We start from the raw sequence: 20,811 nt of genomic DNA on the forward strand, positions 1-20,811 counted from the left end.
GCATATAATGGAATAGAGATCATAGCTGCTGGAAGAAATACCCATTTCTCTCATTAGACATTTATTGAGAACCTGTATCTTTCAGGCACTGAGCTGTGAACTGGAGACATAAAGATGAAGAAGATTTGGTAGAACTCAAAACTGTTAATGAGATGAGGAGTTGTAATCAGTTATTAAAGAATAAAGAATTTATCAGGTAGACAGTGAGATGAGAATAGGTACATGGAGGGCATTCTTTAAAAAAAAAAATTCAAACAGTACTAATGCATATAAAGTTTAATCTCTACTCTCTCTCATCCTCATGCCCATTCCTGAGATAAACACTTATCAGTATGATGTGGACATTTCCAGACCTTTCTCTATGCGTATAAAAACAAAGATTTGTATATACATGTAGCACATGTACAAGAACTCCTTAATAAAAATGAGACATACTAAAGATACTTTTCTGCAACTTGCTCTTTTGGTCTAATGACATATCATAGCCATTTCTTGATATCAATATACATGGATTTCTCTTATTTTTATTAACTGTGATATTATATTCCAATGTATGGATGTAACCATATTTTTCATGGTTTTATTGAGGTATAATGACATATAGTAAACAGCACATATTTAAACTGCACAATTTGATAAGTTCTGACATATGTAGACACTCTTGAAACCATCACCACAAACAAGATAATGAATATATCCATCACCCTCAAAAGTTTCCCTGCCTACCTTTATAATTCCTCCTTTCCAGTCCCTCCTTTTTTTTTTTAAGATTTTATTTATTTATTTGACACAGAGAGAGAGAGAGAGAGAGAGAGAGAGAGAGACAGCAAGAGAGAGAACACAAGCGGGGGAGCAGAAGAGGGAGAAGCAGGCTTCCCGCAGAGCAGGGAGCCCAATGCGGAACTCGATCCCAGGACTCTGGGATCATGACCTGAGCCAGAGGCAGATGCTTAACAACTGAGCCACTCAGGCGCCCTCCAGGCCTCCCTTTCTTATCACCACCCCCCAACTCCACTGACAACCACTGATCTGCTTCCGGTCTCTATTTTTAGTTTGCATTTTCTAATATAGTACTAAGAGTATAATACATACTCTTTATTTTTAATTTCTTTTCCTCAGCATAATTATTTTTTTTAATTTTTTATTGTTATGTTAATCACCATATATTACATAATTTGTTTTGGTGTAGTGTTCCATGATTCATTGTTTGTTCATAACACCCAGTGCTCCATGCAGAATGTGCCCTCTTTAATACCCATCACCAGGTTAACCCATCCCCCTACCCTCCTCCCCTCTAGAAACCTCAGTTTGTTTTTCAGAGTCTATCATCTCTCCTGGTTCGTCTCCCCCTATGACTTACTCCCCTTCATTCTTCCTCTCCTGCTATCTTCTTCTTTTTCTTTTTTCTTAAAATATGTTGCGTTATTTGTTTCAGATCTGTGATTCAACAGTCTTACACAATTCACAGCGCTCACTGTAGCACATATCTTCCCCAATGTCCATCACCCAGCCACCCCATCCCTCCCACCCCCAACCACTCCAGCAACCCTCAGTTTGTTCCTGAGATTAAGAATTCCTCATATCAGTGAGGTCATATGATACATGTCTTTCTCTGATTGACTTATTTCACTCAGCATAACACCCTCCAGTTCCATCCACGTCGTTGCAAATGGCAAGATCTCATTCCTTTTGATGGCTGCATAATATTCCATTGTGTATATATACCACATCTTCTTTATCCATTCATCTGTCGATGGACATCTTGGCTCTTTCCACAGTTTGGCTATCGTGGACATTCAGCATAATTATTTTTAAATTCATCCATACTGCTGTGTTTATCAATAGCTCACTTCTTTTTATTACTAGTCGTATTCTATTACACAGATAGTACACAGTTTGTCCATTTACTTGTTCGTGGGCATTTGGGTTGTTTCTAAATTTGGCTATTAAGAATAAAGTTGCTATAAATAATCACATATAAATATTTGTACGGACATACGCTTTCTTTTCTCTTAGGTAAATATCCAGGAATGGAATGGCTGAATCATATTACACGCTTATGTTTAATTTTTTAAGAAACTGCCAAGCTGTTTTCCAACATGGTTAAACCATATAATATTCCCACCAGTAGTGTATGAAAGTTCCAGTTCCTCTACATCCTCTCCTGTATTGTTATATTGTATATATATCTACAATGTAAATTATAACAGAATACAAGTATAGTATTTTGAATTTTAGCTATTCTAATAAGTTTGTAGTAAGTAGTATTTCATTGTGACTTTAATTTGCACTTCCCTTATGATTAATGATATCGATCATCCTTTCATGTGCTTATTACCTGTGTATCTTCTTTGGTGAAGTGTCTGTTCAAATACTTCACCCATTTTTATTGGGCTGTTTGTTTATTGAATTTTGAGAGCTTTTTGTATATTCTCATGAGTTTTATATTAACAATAAAAATGAGCAAATTATTGATACATGCAACAACACAGATAAATCTCAAAATAATTATACTTAGTGAAAGAGGCCAGAGGAAAAAAGAGAATATATATTGTGATTCCCTTTACACAAAATATTGGAAAATGCAAACTAATCTATAATGCATGCTATGTTCTTTCTCCCTCCTTCCTTCTTTCCTTTTCTGTTTTTCTGCAGATAAATTTTCTTGACACGCAACCTTACTCAGAGACTTGTTTATCTTTCTCTGTAAACTCTAATTTGAAGGCTCAGTATTATATATTTTCTCCATTTTCCTATATTCTTTTTTTTTTTTTGAAAGATTTTATTTATTTGAGAGAGAGAGCACAAGTGACGGGAGGGGCAGAGGGACAAGCAGACTCCTCACTGAGTAGGAGCCCTGCGCAGGCCCATCCCAGGACCCTGAGATCATGACCTGACCCGAAGTCAGACACTTAACTGACTGAGCACCCAGGCGCCCCTCTGCTTTCCTATATTCTGAGGGTGGTAGAGGTGGGAGGGAAGGGGAAGATTCCACAGGGTGGTGGACCTTTATAAAGGTCTGAATCTGCTTTCTCTTCCTCCTCCCACCTTCCCTCCCTTCCTTTCTTTCTCTCTTTTTTTTTTATATTCATTAAGTCCTATGTTAAGTTTCACTTATCTAGTTAAGATGTATCTTATTCCTTTTTTTTTTTTTAAGATTTTATTTATATTTGACAGAGAAAGACACAGTGAGAGAGGGAACACAAGCAGGGGGAGTGGGAGAGGGAGAAGCAGGCTTCCCGCTGAGCAGGGAGCCCGATGAGGGGCTCGATCCCAGGACCCTGGGACCATGACCTGAGCCGAAGGCAGATGCTTAACGACTGAGCCCCCCAGGTGCCCCGAGATGTATCCTATTCCTATTCCTTAGGCTTGGGATAGTTCTCTCAATTCAGCATGGAACCATGGAAAATGGTGAACCTCAGCATTTTTCTTGCTCTGCTGAGACCTTAAATTTTGCTGCCACAGGCAAAGCCATTTATTTTCAAGGGTTCTTCCTCAACCTTTGAGAAACCTTTCTCAACCTGCTAATGAGTATTAGTAATGATCTGTCAGCTGACCTTCTTTTCCTGGTACTGCTTCTGAGAGATGAAGGTGAGGTTAGGAGTCACTCTGAGCCACACATGAATCTACAATTTCTTTCCTTGATATTAATTTTCCATGTTTATGGACTTTTGTGGTTGCTGTTGGTGTAGTTCTTGCTTGCTTTTACTATTTCTCATTCCTTTTGTTGGAGGAGGAACACTTTGTCTTTCAGATTCATCCTCCCATCTTTATCTGGAGGATCCAGGCTTCTTAGTGAAATGGGCTGGAGTTCCTTTGGAGCAGTAATCATTTCCTCTCTTAAGTCCTCCATAGAACTTAACCTAGTGATGGGTATATGTCAATATACAAATATCCTGGAGATAAAAGATACCACTTCATGTTCAATGATGGTTAATTCTAAGTGTCCTGAACAATGGAGCCTGCCTAGTTCTCCTAAAATACTTCTTTTGTCATATCACTCACCTGCTTTCAAAATACGAAATTTCTCTTTCAGTTGGGCTGGTCCATTTGCTTGCTTTGGAATATACCTCATGTATTCTCAAATGCTCATGCTACCATTTGTCTAGAACAAACAGTCTTCACTATTCAAATACTCCTCAACCTTCAGTGTCCAGATTAAATTCCACCTACTCTATGAAGTTTTACTGACTTTTCTTACATCCTCATCTCAAGAATCTCTTCCTGTTCTGAAGCTCATTCCTGTGTTCTTCACCTCCTTCACTGTATGACCTTGCATACTCTACAGTGTTTATTTATTCATTGGTTTGTATCTCAATTCTCCATCTAATAAATATAAGAACACTTATTTCAGTGAACACTTACTACTACTAAGAGTCCTAAATATTTATTGTCTTTCACACTCATAATACCCATGAAGGAACTTGCTCAAGTTCACATAGCTGGAAAGGGGCAGAGTCAGGATGCATATTCAGATTATTTGGATTTTGAAGCCCATATTTAGCCATTATATTAACTCTCAGTCTAGCTGTACACTTCCAGTAGATATGAACTGGATCTTGTATTTCTCCATATTCATCCACTTATTCAAACATACTTATTGGGTATGTATTATATGGGGAATATAGCTATGAAACAGATATAAACTAAGAAGACTCTAAAGCATCATACAATTTAATAATGACAATAAAACAGATACATAAGTAACAAGTACGTTAGAAAATGATAATAATAATATGATAGCTAATTCTTATGTGTTGCTTATTTACTATGTGTACACATTTTATATATTAATTTAATCATTACAATAGCCCTTTGAGGTAGATAATACTATTATTATCCCATTTTAAAGATGTAGAAACTGGGATGCCTGGGTGGCTCAGTTGGTTAAGCATCTGTCTTCGGCTCAGGTCATGATCCTAGGGTCCTAGGATTGGGTCCTACATCGGGCTCCTTGCTCAGCGGGGAGCCTGCTTCTCCCTCTGCCTACCACTCCTCCTGTTTGTGCTCTCTCTCTCTGACAAATAAATAAAATCTTTAAAAAAATACATAAATAAAAATAAAGATGTAGAAACCAAGGCACAGAGTAACTTCCCAAGGTTAGACAACTAGTCAGTCTGTGCTCTCAACATCTAGACTACTTCTCATGACAAATGTTATAATGGAGACAGATAACGAAAATACTTATTAACTCTATTAAAGAACTCTGTATGAAACAAGTTAAGAGGAATCAGATAATATACATATAAGGAAAATTCAGATCATATAATAAGAAAGATACCTTGATAGGTAAACTGTATTGGAATTCTGTAAACAGTTTATTATTTAAATGGGTTATATAATAGGAGGTCATGTTGCAGCATACAAGTCCTATCTTGGATCTACAGAGAATGGTTTAGCGCAGTATTTTTTTAAACTAAAGGTCACGATCCTTTTAGTGAGTCATGCAGTCAGCTTCGTTAATCCAACCAACACTTAGGGGCACCTAGGTGGCTCAGTTGGTTAAGTGTCTGCCTTCAGCTTAGGTCATGATTCCAGGATCCTGAGATTGAGCCCTTGCTCAGCAGGGAGCCTGCTTCTCTCTCTCTCCCCTGCTCGTGCTCTATCTCTCGCTATCTCAAATAAATAAATAAAATCTTTAAAAAAAAATTTAACCAACACTTAAAATGAGGAAGAAACAGAAATGGAGTAGAATAGAACAATGGAAATGATCAGTGAACGTCTCACATGGTAAAACTGTACAAGAAGCTTTTGTTCCTGTTTCATATATGTGCATATGTTATGTGTACATGTACTGGTCCATGATGTAAACTGTACTTCTTACTGTGGATCATGCTAAAAAACTTGAAAGCCACTGGCCTAGCTGATTTAGTCATACAATTGTCTAAGTGCTTATTATTCCTTATAAATTTCAGAGATCTTCTGAAAAATTACTACACACATAAACCAGGAACAGTGTGAAATAAGGAATGATTTTTCCAAATAACTAATTTGCTCAAATAGACAGATCTCTGGGCCATGTCTCAAAAGCATTCTGAATATAGTTTCATGTCAGTGCCCCCCCAAATTAAAAATTTTGCTAAGTATAATTAAAAGACTGTAAACTGAATGTAAAATGTTTTGGTCACTGTGGAAAAGAGCTTGGCAAATTCCTCAAAAAGTTAACACAGAATTATCATATGACCCTGAAATTCCATTCCTAGGTATATACCTCAAAGAACTGAAAACAAGGACTCAAACAAGTACATGTACATGCATGTTCACAGCAGCTCTATTCACAACAGCCAAAGGTGGAAATAGCCCTAATGTCCTTCAGTGGATGAACGGATAAACCAGTTGTGGTATATACATACAATAGGATATTATTCAGTCATAAAAAGAAATGAAGTAATTACACATGCTACAATGTGGATGAACCTCCAAGACATTATGCTAAGTGAAAGAAGCCAGACACAAAAGGTCACATACTGTATGATCCCTTTTATATGAAATATCCAGAAGAGGTGAATCCATGGAGCTAGCACACAGACTGGTGATTGCCAGGGGCCAGGGGAATGGGAGCATGAAGATAAATGCTTAATGGGTAAGGGACTTTACTTGGGATTGATGGAAATATTTTGGAACGAGACAGAGGTGCTAGTTGCATAAAATCATGAATGTAATTAATGCCACTGAACTGTTCACTTGAAAACAGTTACTTTTATGTTATGTGAAATTCACTTCACTAAATTATTAAAAAATAAGACTATAGGGAGATGTAAATACTAGTAACACAAATATACAGAATCTGGAGGGCAATTCTTTCTCAAGATATTAGAAACTGAATAAAAAATGGATACCTTTATTTTTTCCTCAAAAATATTTTTATTAAAAAGAGGGTCACATAGAAATAGTACTAACTGAACTAGAGGCTAAACAGAAAAATAAACTGTAGACAATTATACATCTCTGAGAGAAAACTGACAGGTACATCTTTTAAAAATCAAAATTCAGCAAGAGAGGAAACATTCTTCTTAAATACAAAGGAGAAAATAAGGAAGTCAGAACTTTTAGATAGAACTTTGGACTTGAAGGAAGGGGAAAGTCAACCAGTCTTCTGGTTTTCAGTTTAACTTACGAATCTTCTCTTTAAAGAAAGCAAACAAACAAACAAAACCCAAAATACCCCCCAAAAAACAAAAACAAAAAAACAACAAAACAACAGGTGCATAAGGAGATGACAGGAGGCAAATACTTTGCTCTTTGTTTGGAGGAAATTATTTTTATAATTACAATATGAATCTGCCTCTGGAGAGAGTCCACTACCAGAATCCTGGTACAGGCTGTACCTACACCTTTCAGGGGGTATGCTGTGGAGGATAGCTATTGAGACTAGATTAAGGTTTTTCAAACTTTGATCAACAGAACCCTAAAAACCCATGAGGCTGCTACAGTGAGAGGGTGAGCGGAGAAATGGGAGGCGGAGCTATTGATGCCCCAGGCCTCTATACTTGCTTCATTAAGATGAAGTTTGTTTTCACCTTTTAAATATTGGGATTCCATGTTAGGACTTCACTTGGAAAAGAATTCTACTGCTAAAGGAAAGTTTGAAAAACATCAAAGGGTCCTAAACCTGGCTGCTCAACAGAATTACTAAAAGAGCTTTTTCAAATTACAAATTCCTGGGCCATACCTCCTAGACCTAGTGGAATAACTCCCCAAGGGATTCCTGTGCAGCGTCCCAAAGCTAGCCCACAGTGCTTGAGGGGCATTGACCCAGAGGACCCTTGCTTCCCTGAGAGCCTATGACAAAACAGAACTTAAATGGATAGGCAGGAACCTTAAACAAAAGAGTTGATGGTAGCAGACAGAAAAAGAGAACTCAGACTAACTCACTAGACTCTAATGAAGAATAAAAAATTGGTAAACAAATAGCTTGTCTAGGACCAGAAGTTCCTGTGGAGGTTTAATTGCTTGGCAATGATCTCACAGCCTACTGCAACTGTCCATATTGGTGATGGCAGGCAAAGTAGTTTAATTCAGCAACTGTCCGACAAAGTATAATGTCAGCCACAGATGTAATTTAAAATCTTCTAGTATCCATGTTTAAAAAAACTAAAAGAAATGAAATTTTAATAATATATTTTAATTCAGTATGTCCAAAATAATATCAACATGCAGTTCAGTATAAAAATTGTTAATAATGTATTTTACCTTTTCTTTTTGTACTGTCTTTTTTTTTTCAGCTAAGACAGAAGAGATGATTTATTGTACATGTGTTATATTCACATAAATGAAAACAGGATTAGTCTTGAAAGTCACAGGTCCAGGGCAAAAGACCAAAAGGGAATGTTTTGGTATGAGCAAGGTGGGTCTCTCAAAGGGGTCCTTGAGATCAGATGGTGATGGATGTTCTAGAAAGTAGATATGCAGTTCAATAATTGGTGCCAGCATCCCTGGCCTCTGCCTTTCCTTATTTCTGTTCCTGTGGCTTCAATGGGTGCACAAGCTCATGTCTACTTGGACCTCTGCCTCATCTTTCTTCTCTTATGCTTCCACCTACACACTTGCTTCTTCCTCCACTTGGCTCTAATGGTGGTGCAGAGGTTTCCAAGAAGATGGCACTAAGGCTGAGAGAGCCTGTACTAAGTCTTCAAAATGATACAGCACATCTCAATTCAGACTAATCAGGTTTCAAGTGCTCAAGAACCACATCTCGCTAGTGGCCACATATTGTATAATGTGGAACTAATTAATAAGTTTCCATTAGTCATCTAGGATCAAAATTTCATAGCCAAATGTTTCCTTTTCCTTTCTACAAAAGCATCCCAAGTTCTATTTATTCTTCCTTCAAAATCTCTCTCATTGACACTTTCCTGCTTCTAGTTCTACCTGCTGATCTGTCTAGTTAGTACACTGTCACCAGATACATACACAGTACTTAACAGCCCATGTATAATGTCATTTCTCTTCAGTGGCTCTATAATGCCTTCCACTTTAGCTGCGAATTCAGGAATTCACACTATCTTGTCCCCACCCCCATACCCGACCTATATCATTCCAACTTTATCATTTATAAATTTCCTAGGAAAGTCTTTATTTTAGGCAAACTATCCTGTTCATGGTCCTCTGCATATGCCTTATACTTCTTTATCTCTGTGTCTTATGACTTTCTACCCACCAAGAATGCCCTTACTCTAGCCTTAACTATCCAAGTCTTACTTCACAAATATTTATGTGTCAGGCACTGTACTATATACTGAAGACAGAATAAATAATCCTGATCCCCATTTCTCCACCTAAAGAAATTTTCCTTTATGTATCAATTATATGTCAAGAAAGTGGAAACTGAAAAAAGAAAAAAAAAGAAATCTTCCTATGTCAAAACAGAAGTGGTTCTGCACTGTTGAGTTGTTCTTTTTTTTTTTTTTTTTTTAAGATTTTACTTATTTATAAGACAGAGAGAGACACGGCGAGAGAGGGAACACAAGCAGGGGGAGTGGGAGAGGGAGAAGCAGGCTTCCCGTGGAGCAGGGAGTCTGATGCGGAGCTCGATCCCAGGACCCCGGGATCATGACCTGAGCCGAAGGCAGACGCTTAACGACTGAGCCACCCAGGCGCCCCTGTTAAGTTGTTCTTATAAGATATACAGTGTACATGCCTTATAAGAACACATTGCGCCCTTACAATTTGCTGCCATGCATTGCTAATTTTCAACTTTTCCTATAAATATCTATCTTTCCAAATAGAGGACAGATTTCCTGAAAGCATAGACTAGGGTCATACCAGTGTATTTTCCTTGGTCTCAGTAAGCAGCAGGTACTGAATACACATTTGCTGATGGACAAGTACTTGTAAAAGGTGGAAGGGCCTGCAGGGCAGGAGGAGGACTCTATCTAGAAAAGAGCCTCCCTTCCCAAAATATGCTGACAAACCAGGACCAGAGGTGAGCAGGGAGGGTCTGCAAGAACCCCAAAGCTGAGGAAAGCACTTGGGAAGAGTCATTTTATCAATTTCATTTGCAAAGAAATTCAGAATTGGCAACATTTAAGTTAGGATCAGTTACCCTGTCTTTTGGACCTCAACAACACTGATTAACTTTAAAAATCCCTTCTTGGCTCTAAATGAAAATAATACCACTGTTAATGTTTCAGATACATACATAACATTAGACGTTGAACATAACTCACCACATGTTGTGTTCAAAAACTTTGGCTGGGTCCGTTAAAATCCTTGATCCCAGAGGAACAACTGGGTGATTACCACTTTGGAATCTACGTAGCACCTTTCTTATCCTTAGACAGGAAACAGAATTCCTCCAAATCACATACATCTTAATCAGTACCTGGAAAGTTACAAATGATTAATTAGTCAATATGGATTATACAGTGTATTATTTATCAAATAGCCAAAAACTGGTCCAAAAGGTTTACAACCTGAGAAAAGACAGGAAAACTAAACATTTTTATTTTTTTTAAAGATTTATTTATTTATTTGACAGAGAGAGACACAGCAAGAGAGGGAACACAAGCAGGGGGAGTGGGAGAGGGAGAAGCAGGGAGCCTGACGCGGGGCTCGATCCCAGGACCCTGAGATCATGACCTGAGCCGAAGGCAGACGCTTAAAGACTGAGCCACCCAGGCACCCTAAAAACTAAACATTTTTAAATGAAAGTTGGGCATGATAGCTTCTGTCCTGAAGTATTTTCAGGCCAAGAGAAGGAAAAAGAATATTTAGAGTGTGTACCATTGGCTGACATTCCTCATAAGTCACAGCTTTGGCCAACTTTGCTTTGTTTGGTATTTGTTCATTTAATTTTTATCACATAGTCAAAGCATGTCAGCCTAGAATCTGAATTTTGCGTATTAAAAGTTTTTTTAAGTGATTTTATTATTTTGTTTTGGGAATTCTAAGTGAACATATTTCTTGGGAATATTTTATGACCACTAGACCAAAAACCCAAGTATAGTAGCAGCAGAATAAGAAAACAAATCTATTAAATCTCCTTCTCTGGGCTGAGCTGAATAGAATGAAATTTAGTCAAATAATAAGTAAATACTGAAGATATGATCCCAGCAATTCTTAATTCTAACAACCCTGTATACATGTATTTGTAAGAATAGTTAGTAATACATTTGTAAAAATAGATTTCCCTGTACAAAAAATATACAATCCTAGCTCAAGAGGAGAATCATCAGTTGGTTAGTCAAGTTCATCCCCATTTCTGGAAGAACTTAAACATTTAAAGAGTATGTCACCTTAATTATGTACAAATATGTTGGCTTACCATCTTTATGGAAAAGTATCAATAAGAAGCTCTGAAGAGCTTACTTTTTCTAATAAAAATCCATTGTAAGACTGCTTAGCATTTCATCCCCATTCAGTTGTTCATCACAACATTCAGCCTAAGGCTGCAAGCTGCCTGGTAGAAACAGATGCTAAAAGGTGTGTATATATTATACCCACTGGAGACTATCTAAGGTACTATTTTGTGTAAAAATGACATGTACTGTACATCCTTTACCAACTTACTGAAAGGCAATGGATTTTAAGATGGTGATTTCCAAAATGAACTGCAGAATGTCAAAAACATCTCACTGTGTTTTTAAACATAAAATTCAAGATTTTCCTTTTGGAGGAAAAAAAAAAAGGCTTAATTATACACCAAAAAGACCGTAATGGTTCCATTCAAATGTGACTAATAGTGATGAGAAACGAAACACTCAATACCTAGTGCAGATCTCCTGTTTCTTGTTTGTTGTTCCTTCTCTGCTAAATGCAAGCTCTTTGGTGGAGGCAGATGAGATTAAATGCTCTGCCTACCACTCCCTTTCCTCTGATGTGCCTTTGTTCTTATCTCCTGCCTGTGTTCCATGTAAGACTCTTAACAAAACCCTACCTGCACAATTATTTTTAGAGCTCTTTCTGCACTGAATATTATTCATAATATCTGTATGCTGAAGAGTAGAAACTGATTGTACTAGAAAGAGAGACAATTCATGCTCAAAAGTGTAAAATGAAGTAAATGTTTTCCACCCAGGAAAGCCAAATCAAAATGAAATTTTAAACTCCAAATAGTCATGTGATACTTATCTATATCTATCCATATAGAGAAGAGGAAGACAGGGAAAAAGAAGATACGAGTTTCTCTCACTATAAATGATCAAAAATCTTCATAGGCAGCTGTTTAGGCAGCTGTTTTTCTAACAAAAACATCTTACCTCATTTATTTATTATCTGTAACAATCACACACAGCCTTGCACTCCTCCTTGTCTTTTTTAGTATATAAATATGATACATTTATATAATAAATACAGTATAGAAAAATACAGCATAAAATTATATAAATGTCTTCTCAACTAAATTGCAAGCTTCTGAGGGCAGCACCAAGCTGCTTGTGAATTAATTGATTGATAATACAAAAATGATACTTATCTGACATAAATTTAATTAGAAGGAAACTACTTCATATTTTTCAGGGTGGCTCATAAGATCCTTACAGTGTAGAAGAAGGAAGTGACAGAAGAGTGTGACAGTATATAGGCAGCAACCCAGTTACATCTATTACAATGATTTAAAAGTGTGTGATGAAAAATGAAACACTCAATAGCTAGTGCAGATCTCTTGTTTCTTGTTTGTTGTTCCTTCTCTGCTAAATGGTGGAGGCAAATGAGATGTTATGACTATCATGTTAGCTTAATGTCTACTAGGTCATGGTTCCATTTTGTGATGGGAAAAGAAAAGATGAGCAGGGTCAACCCCAAACAGAATTCTGGTACAGAAAGTTGATTTCTGCCACCAGATTCTTCCACTCTCTTTATGTACCCTCTCTTAACTCTTTTGGCATACCCTAACTTGAATATAAGTTTAATTAAGATATTATTTGCATAGTGAAACTGTATGAAGTAGTATTTTTATTTGAAATAAAACAAGTAAGTATAGCTAAAAATATTCCAATCACCCAAAAGAAGGCAGGAAAGGAAGCACAGAGGAACTAAAACCAAAAAGGACAGTAAGAAAACAAATATTAGGATGGCATATTTAAACCCAACTATATCAATAATTACATTAAATGTAAATGGAGTCCAATTAAAAGACAAAGATTGTCAATTTGTATGAAAAAGCAAGACCCAACCATATACTGTTTATAAGAGAAGCACTTTAAATATAAAGATACAACTATATTGAAATAAAAAGAGATATTATACAAATGCCACATGAGAAAACTGGCGGAGCTATATTAATAATGTTAAAAACAAACCACAGGCCTAAAATGGCATCATTTAGGTTAAGGCCCCAAGTCAGTAAAACAAAACTTAATACCTAACATAACTGCAGTTTTAACCCCCCCAGAAATGTAACCTTTAACCAGTCAACATGAGAATTTCCTGCTCAGCACTAGGGACTTTATTGAGAGGCCCCTTCAGTTCCCCTTAGGAGGGCAACCTTGCCTAAAACAATGGATTCTTTGCTAATAATTTCCTTTTTTCCACTCTTTCTTTACCTTTAAAAACCTTTTTCTTTCTATAGTCCTTTGGAGCTCCTCTCTACTTTTTAGATGGGATGCTGCCCAATTTGTGAATTGGTTAATAAAGCCAAGTAGATCTTTAAAATTTACTCAGTTGAATTTTTGTTATTTAGTAACAAAGTAGACTTAAAAAAACAAAAAGACTGTTATAGAGATAAAAGGGGATGTTTAGTCATGACATACAATCCTAAATATGCATGTACATAATAACAGAGCTTCAAACTATATGAAGCAAAAATGCACAGAACTTTTTAAAAGGAGAAATTAACAAATTCACAGTAATTCTTGGAAATTTTAATACCCCCTCTCAGTAATAAATAGAACATTAAGAAAACTATCAAAAAATCAATAAGGATATGGAAGAATTAAACATTATCAACTTGACCTAAACATTATCAACAGCCGAAGACACATTTTTTTCAAGTGAACATGAAGCATTTGCCAAGGCACACAGTACATACAGGGCTGTAAGACAAGGCTTAGTAAATTCCACAGTATTTAAATCATACAGAGTATGCTTTCTGGCTATAACAAGATTTAATGTTAATATTTTTGATGAATTCACTCATTAAAAATATTTCTCCTTATCTCTGGTAATAGCTATTTTCTTGAAGTCTACTTTGTCTAATATTAATATAACCCTACCAGCTGTCTTATGCAGTGTTTTATATGTTATATATATATTTTATTATTTTTTTATTTTTTATTATTTTTTAAAAGATTTTATTTATTTGACAGAGACACAGCGAGACAGGGAACACAAGCGGGGGAGTGGGAGAGAGAGAAGCAGGCTTCCCGCAGAGCAGAGAGCCCAATGGGGGGCTCAATCCCAGGACCCCAGGATCATGACCCAAGCAGAAGGCAGATAGATGCCCAATGACTAAGCCACTCAGGCGCACCGTTATATATATTTTAAATGCATTTGTGTGTTTACATTTAAAGTGCTTCTCTTAAAAAAAACTACATAAAGTGCTTCTCTTATAGGAGCATAATGTTGGTTCTTGCTTTTTTATCCAAACTTTAAATAATAAAATGTCTAGAAGGTACCCAAATACTTGGAAATTAAGCAACACACTTCTTTTTTTTTTTAAATATTTTATTTATTTATTTATTTGAGAGAGAAAGACCAAGATAGCAGAGAAAGAGCATGAGTGGGGAGGAGAAGGAGAAGCAGGCTCTCCGCTGAGCAGGGAGCCCGATGTGGGGCTTGATCCCAGGACCTGGGGATCATGACCCGAGCCAAAGGCAGATGCCCAACCACCTGAGCCATCCAGGCGCCCCAAGCAACACACTTCTAAATAACCTATAGGTCAAATTTACACGAGTTAGTAAGTCTTAAGGTAAATTGGAAAATATGTTGAACTAAACATCAATGAAATCTTTAAAATATCAAAATTTATGGGATGCACTGGAGCAATGTTTAAAGGAAAATTGATAGTTTTAAATGTTTCTATCAGAAAGGAAGAGAGATCTCAATGATCCAGTTTCAATCTTAAAAAGCTAGAAAAATACTAAATGGTATGCAAAGTAAGTAGATAGAAGGAAATAACAGAAACTAAAGGCAGAAGTCAAAGGTGATTCTTTGAAAAGATTAATAAAACAAATAAGCCTCTGGCAAGACTGATTTCAAACACTTGTGTTTCAGAAAACACAGATCTCTAACAATAGGAATAAAAGAGGGGACATTACCACAGACCCTACAGACACTGAAAAACTAATAAGGAGGTATTATGAAAAATTTTATTTCATTTATTAGATGGGATAAATGCCATCAAAACCACAATTTACCAATAATTACTTACAAAAACAGCACAAGAAAAAAATTAAATAGCCCCAAATGTATTAAATAAATTAAATTTGTAATTAAAAGCAAAACAAACATCATGCACATTAGGATGGCTATTATTAAAAAAATCTATTTGTGAGGATGTGGAGAAATTAGTAACTTTGTGCATTGCTGGATGGAATGTAAAATGGTGCAGGTACTGTGGAAAACAGTACGGCAATTCCTCAAAATATTAAACATGGAATTACCATGCAACCCAGCAATTCTACTCCTGGATATATACCCAAAATAAGTGAAAGCAAGGACTTGAAGAGATATTTGGATATCATGTTTATGGCAACATTATTCACAATCGACAAAAGGTAGAAACACGCTGAGTGTCCACCAAAAGATGAACAGATAATGACATCTATGTAAAATGGAGTATTATTCAGCCTTTATAAAGAAGGGAATTTTGACACATGCTACAGCATGGATGAGCCTTGAAGACATTATGCTAAGTGAAATAAGCCAATCATCATAAAAGGAGAAATGCTGTATCATTCCTCCTATATGAAGTTCCTAGAGTAGTCAAAAATTCATAGAGGCAGAAAATAGAATGGTGGTAGGCTGCCAGGAGGGGAGTTGCATGTTTAATGGGTATAGGGCTTCAGTTGGGGAAAATGAAAATTTCTAGAGATGGATAGTTGTGATATTTACACAACAATGTGAATATACTTAATGCCACTGAACTGTATACTTGAAAAAGATTAAAATGGTAAATTTTATGTATATTTTACCACAATAAAAACCAAATAAACAAAAAACCTGCCTACAAAGAAAACTACAAGCCCCAATGGCTTCACTAGTGAATATCAAACACTTAAAGAAGAAGTAACACCCATCTTACATTGAATCTTTCAGAAAATAGAGGAGAGAATACTTACCCTTTTGTTTCATGAGGCCAACATAACCCGGATAAGTAGTACAATTATATGAAGTAAAGGTTTGAATATTGGCCAGATGGTTACAATGCAGTTTTTCTCACAGACTTAGTGTTTCTCATTATAGTTTCAAATTATCAAGTGTCTGTCAGAAACAAAACTTGAGGGTATCTCAAAGGGAGAAACCTAGGTAAGAGTTTTCTAGGCATGTTTTAGTGTGCTTTAATTGCTAAGGCTGAGATTTAGTTTGAGTTCCTTCAGTTCAGAGCAGAGAAAAATGAAGGTAACAAGAATCTCCACAAATCCTTGTTTGGGGTTTAGAAAGTTTTTAGGTACTATTGGAAGCACCTGAAGAGTTTTGTGGTCCTCATCTTCATTTAACTTAGTGCAAACTAATTCTGCCATATCAAATTCTAGTCCATACAATCAAATGGTATTTCTTTTACTTACTTTGCCTATAGGTTCCCAATTGTAGCTCACCATCCTATAGTGGTTCTTTCTATCAAGTCCTGTCAAGGTCAAAATGAAACAGAACGAGCATGACTTTAGGGCAATGGCCTTCTGAGATTTCAATGCCATGACTCAGTAATGAGTAGTTAATTGGCTAGAGAAATCACAAAGGAACAGATCCAGAAAGGAACTGAAGCTCATACAAATATCAGAGTGACAGAATTTCATTATCAATAACATTTACTATACTTATTAGTTGTAAGTATACGGAAGTATGCCATGAAATGCTGACAGACTTCCTGCCAGCTTAGATATAGCTAAGTGTGCCTTATTCTAGAATGCAAGGAAAAGCACAAATATACAAAATGACTCAAGTTCCACATACAGTATGACAAGCCAAGGAGAAGATGGTTTTTAATACTTTTCTGGGCTCATCACTGCTACCACATTGTGTGTAGCAAAAGAAGCAGCCTTGGTATAGGTTGACTTATGAGGAAGAGATCTCTGTCCTACCTTCAAATTTTGGCTAGATGCTTTTCTTTCTACTAAAATGGAGCCCTTTTCACAATGATTCACCTATCTGTCTGACCATACCAACAAACTATATACCATATTCTACCAGAATATGTAAATGTACAAGGATATTTCATGTTACAAACATGAATAAGTGTTTCTTAACTGCAAATTTAATTTTTGTAGAATAAGAGTTTTAAGTACTTTTTAAATAAAAAGGATAATTTCAGTTGAAGGCAATACTCCATACTAAATTTTGAAAATTCAGTAAGTCTTTGAGGAGTAAAAGCCCAATCCCAGTTTATCTTTCATGTAAATCTCAATTAATTAAAAGTCAAGTATTTGCCATGTGTGAGGCCCTATTCTTTTTTTTTTTTTTTTTTTTAAGAGAAGAGAGAGTGCATGCAGGGGGTGGGGGCAGGGGGAGAGGGAGAGGGAGAGAGAGAATCCTAACCAGACTCCACGCTCAGAGCAGAGTACCACATGGGGCTCTATCTCACAACCCTGAGATCATGACCTGTGCTGAAATCAAGAGTCCGACGCTTAAATGACTGAGCCACCCAGGTACCCCTGTGAGGCCCTATTCTAAGCACTTTACATGTATTACTATTATTTTTTAAAGATTTTATTTATTTATTTGACACACAAAGAGAGAGAAAGCACAAGCAGGGGGAGCAGCAGAGGGAGAGGGAGAAGCTGAGCAGGGAGCCCGATGTGGGGCTTGATCCCAGGACCCTGGGATCATGACTGAGCCACTCAGGCGACCCCTACATGTATTATCTCATTTAACCTCTATTTCCCTATCAAGGGGTACTATTTTTATTTTTTTTTTATTTTTTATTTTTTATTTTTTTAAAGATTTTATTTATTTATTTGAGAGAGAGAGAATGAGAGATAGAGAGCACGAGAGGGAAGAGGTTCAGAGGGAGAAGCAGACTCCCCGCTGAGCAGGGAGCCCGATGCGGGACTCGATCCCGGGACTCCAGGATCATGACCTGAGCTGAAGGCAGTCGCTTAACCAACTGAGCCACCCAGGCGCCCAAGGGGTACTATTTTTATATCCACATTACAAGGAAAAATCCACATAGGATGACATAAAAGAACATGTTTAAGGTCACCCAACCCATAAACGATGACATTTCAATTTGAACCCAATCAGTCTAAATGGAGAGTCCACGCTCTTTTTTCTTGTTTTGTTTTGTTTTTTTTTACATATTTCTTATTCACATACATACAGTTCACCCATTTGCTTTCTACTTTTGTACACCACACATGCAAGAAGGATCACAGCATTGATTCTCCAGTCTTTACTGGAGTGGCTAATTTGTTGTAACTGATTTAAGGAGACCCAGAATTCCTTCTCCCCCTTTATTCCCTTCATCTTTTGCAACTCTATTTCTTCTCTTGGGCCTTAATTAAATAGCAAGCAATGCCAATGGGAGACACCATTGCCCAGATTTAGGAAAGCATAGTTATTCTTTTTTCAGTATTCAATTCTCAAGATACAGACAAAGCGCTCTTCCATCACACCTAAATAATGGAACATTCTAATACTGGTCTTCTACTTTTACACAGCTGAGGAGTAGAGGCAAAGAAGGACTTACTTCCTTTCTATCTAAGCTTGATCCTAGGACTGCTTTTTCACATCTCAATACTAGAAGAGACCAAAGAACTAGAGCAAAGAGTACTGCTGTTTGTGTGAGTCATAACAATCATCCTTGGAGCAGTCGGCTGGCTCTGAGCAAAATCTATTTGTTAGGCTCCCCAAGAATGATTCCCAGTTGTCTCAGCTCACTGAAATCTCAGGGAAAGAAACCACTGTTAATCACACACTAAATGCCTGCCCTCCATTGAAAAGTTAAGTCTCCTTGGATGTTTCCCGGGTGCTGAGCATCTTTTAAATAAATAAATTAGTGAGATATTTGTGTTTTTCTCTTTGTAACTGTCTAGCTTTTCTTCTCAGCGAGGAAGCTGGTACAAAGGTTTCATTCAGAGGAACAAACATCATCTAGATAAAACTGCACTAACATTACCTGAGAGGCTAGCATTAATGAGAGCAAATTAAAGTGCTATTGTTGTACTGTTTTTGGATAGTGAAAGCCTACAGGTAAGAAATACTTAAGTATCAACTACACTGCAGTGAAGACTGGAGCTTCAATTAACCCTGGCAATTTTGGAGAACTCCAAGGGTTACCATCTGTGAGGCAAACAGCTCAGAAAACTCATACATCTTGTTTTCATCTTTGTTTGGATGATTATAATTTCAGGGTATAAATAAGGCTATTAGCAAGAACAGAACAACAACAATAATTATAGTAAGTATTTGCAGAGCACTTTGATCACACTATGACATCAGTCACTCTGCAGCTTCAAAATGGAAAGCTCATGTTCAGTGTTTGCTCACCATGACCACCCTTAAAGGTGGCCACACGATGTACTCACTAGAGGCTATTGGGATTCATAAGTTATTTCTTTAATGGATTTCATGTCAACTCATCTCAAAGCAGCCTCAATCCTAATTATCTGAAGGATATACCATTCTAATTACTGTGGAAGTTGTTTCCAAAATCATGACAGTGGATCAGAATGAAATCTGTTTTAACTCATCCATCTGGCATTTCACATTTGTGTGCACTGTAGTAACTTCTGGGGGCATTAATCAGATTTGGTGGGCTGAGAAAGGGTACTAAGTTACATGTATACTTTATGTGCTATCAGTCCTTATAAATCCTAGTAAAAAAATGCACATGGATGAGATTAATGTAGTTCATCCCTTAACAAGACTTGTGCTTTCCTGTTCATTTCAAAGGTTTCTATCCCTAGGTATACTAGATGGCAGGAGGTACTTGTACCTGTATGCAGGATTTACCCAGTCATGTTTTGGACTAATGTATCAATAAGGCTGCCCTGTTACAAAATGGAATATTATAAAAAATTTAAATCATAAATAGTTGTTAGATAATAAAAGATCTGAAATACAGAATTGGTGAATAAAGGTGTCCAAATGACTGTATTTCCGTATTTCAAAAGAACATGGAATTTGGGTGTGTAGCACTGTGTAAATTCTATTTTAAAGAACTAAAACTAGTTATAACTTGCAAAAAAGCAAGGAAACTGTACCATGGACTGTCAGGAAAAATTCTGACTGCAAAACCATAGGAGGCATGATAGTCAGAAAAAGGGCTAAAGAACAAAAAGTAAAACTCACAGGAATGGTACAATTTCTACATGAGAAGACAAACTGAAAATTTCCAGAGCAATACGGAATTCTCTAGGATTTTAGAGTGGGTGGCCAGAGTATGTTACATTCCTCAATATATGAACCTGTGCTTTCTACCTATAACGGTCAGGTGCTGCTCCCACTGGGATCACTCATTTTTTCCTCTTTTCTTGAAGAGCCTTCTTGGACTGGTCCTCTGTCTATCCTTAGGTCTTTTATCCAGTAGGAAACAGATCCCCGATTTTCTTGTGGTCTTGTGATTACCTGGAGCATCTGTGATTATTCCAACGTCTTGTTCTCATTCAAAAGATTAGTCTTCCTAAAAACTCAGCTTTCCAGTTTCTCTTGCAGTTGGAGGAGACATGGTACCAAGTTCTGGATGACAGAAGTCTGCTAAGGGGCTAAAGTCTT

General features: G+C 36.8%; 1 protein-coding gene across 7 annotated transcripts in view; it reads right to left on the reverse strand.

Annotated features, from left to right (window-relative positions):
• The window catches only part of METTL8 (methyltransferase like 8), a 170,112-nt gene that overhangs the window by 122,886 nt on the left and 26,415 nt on the right, over positions 1–20,811 (reverse strand). For all 7 annotated transcript variants that reach the window (XR_003519472.1, XR_003519470.1, XR_003519471.1 and 4 more), the window contains one exon: positions 10,170–10,324. Coding sequence is in view for 4 of the 7 variants with exons in the window: in XM_027591530.1 (XP_027447331.1) it covers positions 10,170–10,324 (155 nt within the window). In the remaining 3 variants the exon portion in view is untranslated. The remainder of the gene's footprint in view (positions 1–10,169; positions 10,325–20,811) is intronic.

Source organism: Zalophus californianus, chromosome 3, assembly GCF_009762305.2.
Source record: "Zalophus californianus isolate mZalCal1 chromosome 3, mZalCal1.pri.v2, whole genome shotgun sequence".
Lineage (NCBI taxonomy): Eukaryota > Metazoa > Chordata > Mammalia > Carnivora > Otariidae > Zalophus > Zalophus californianus.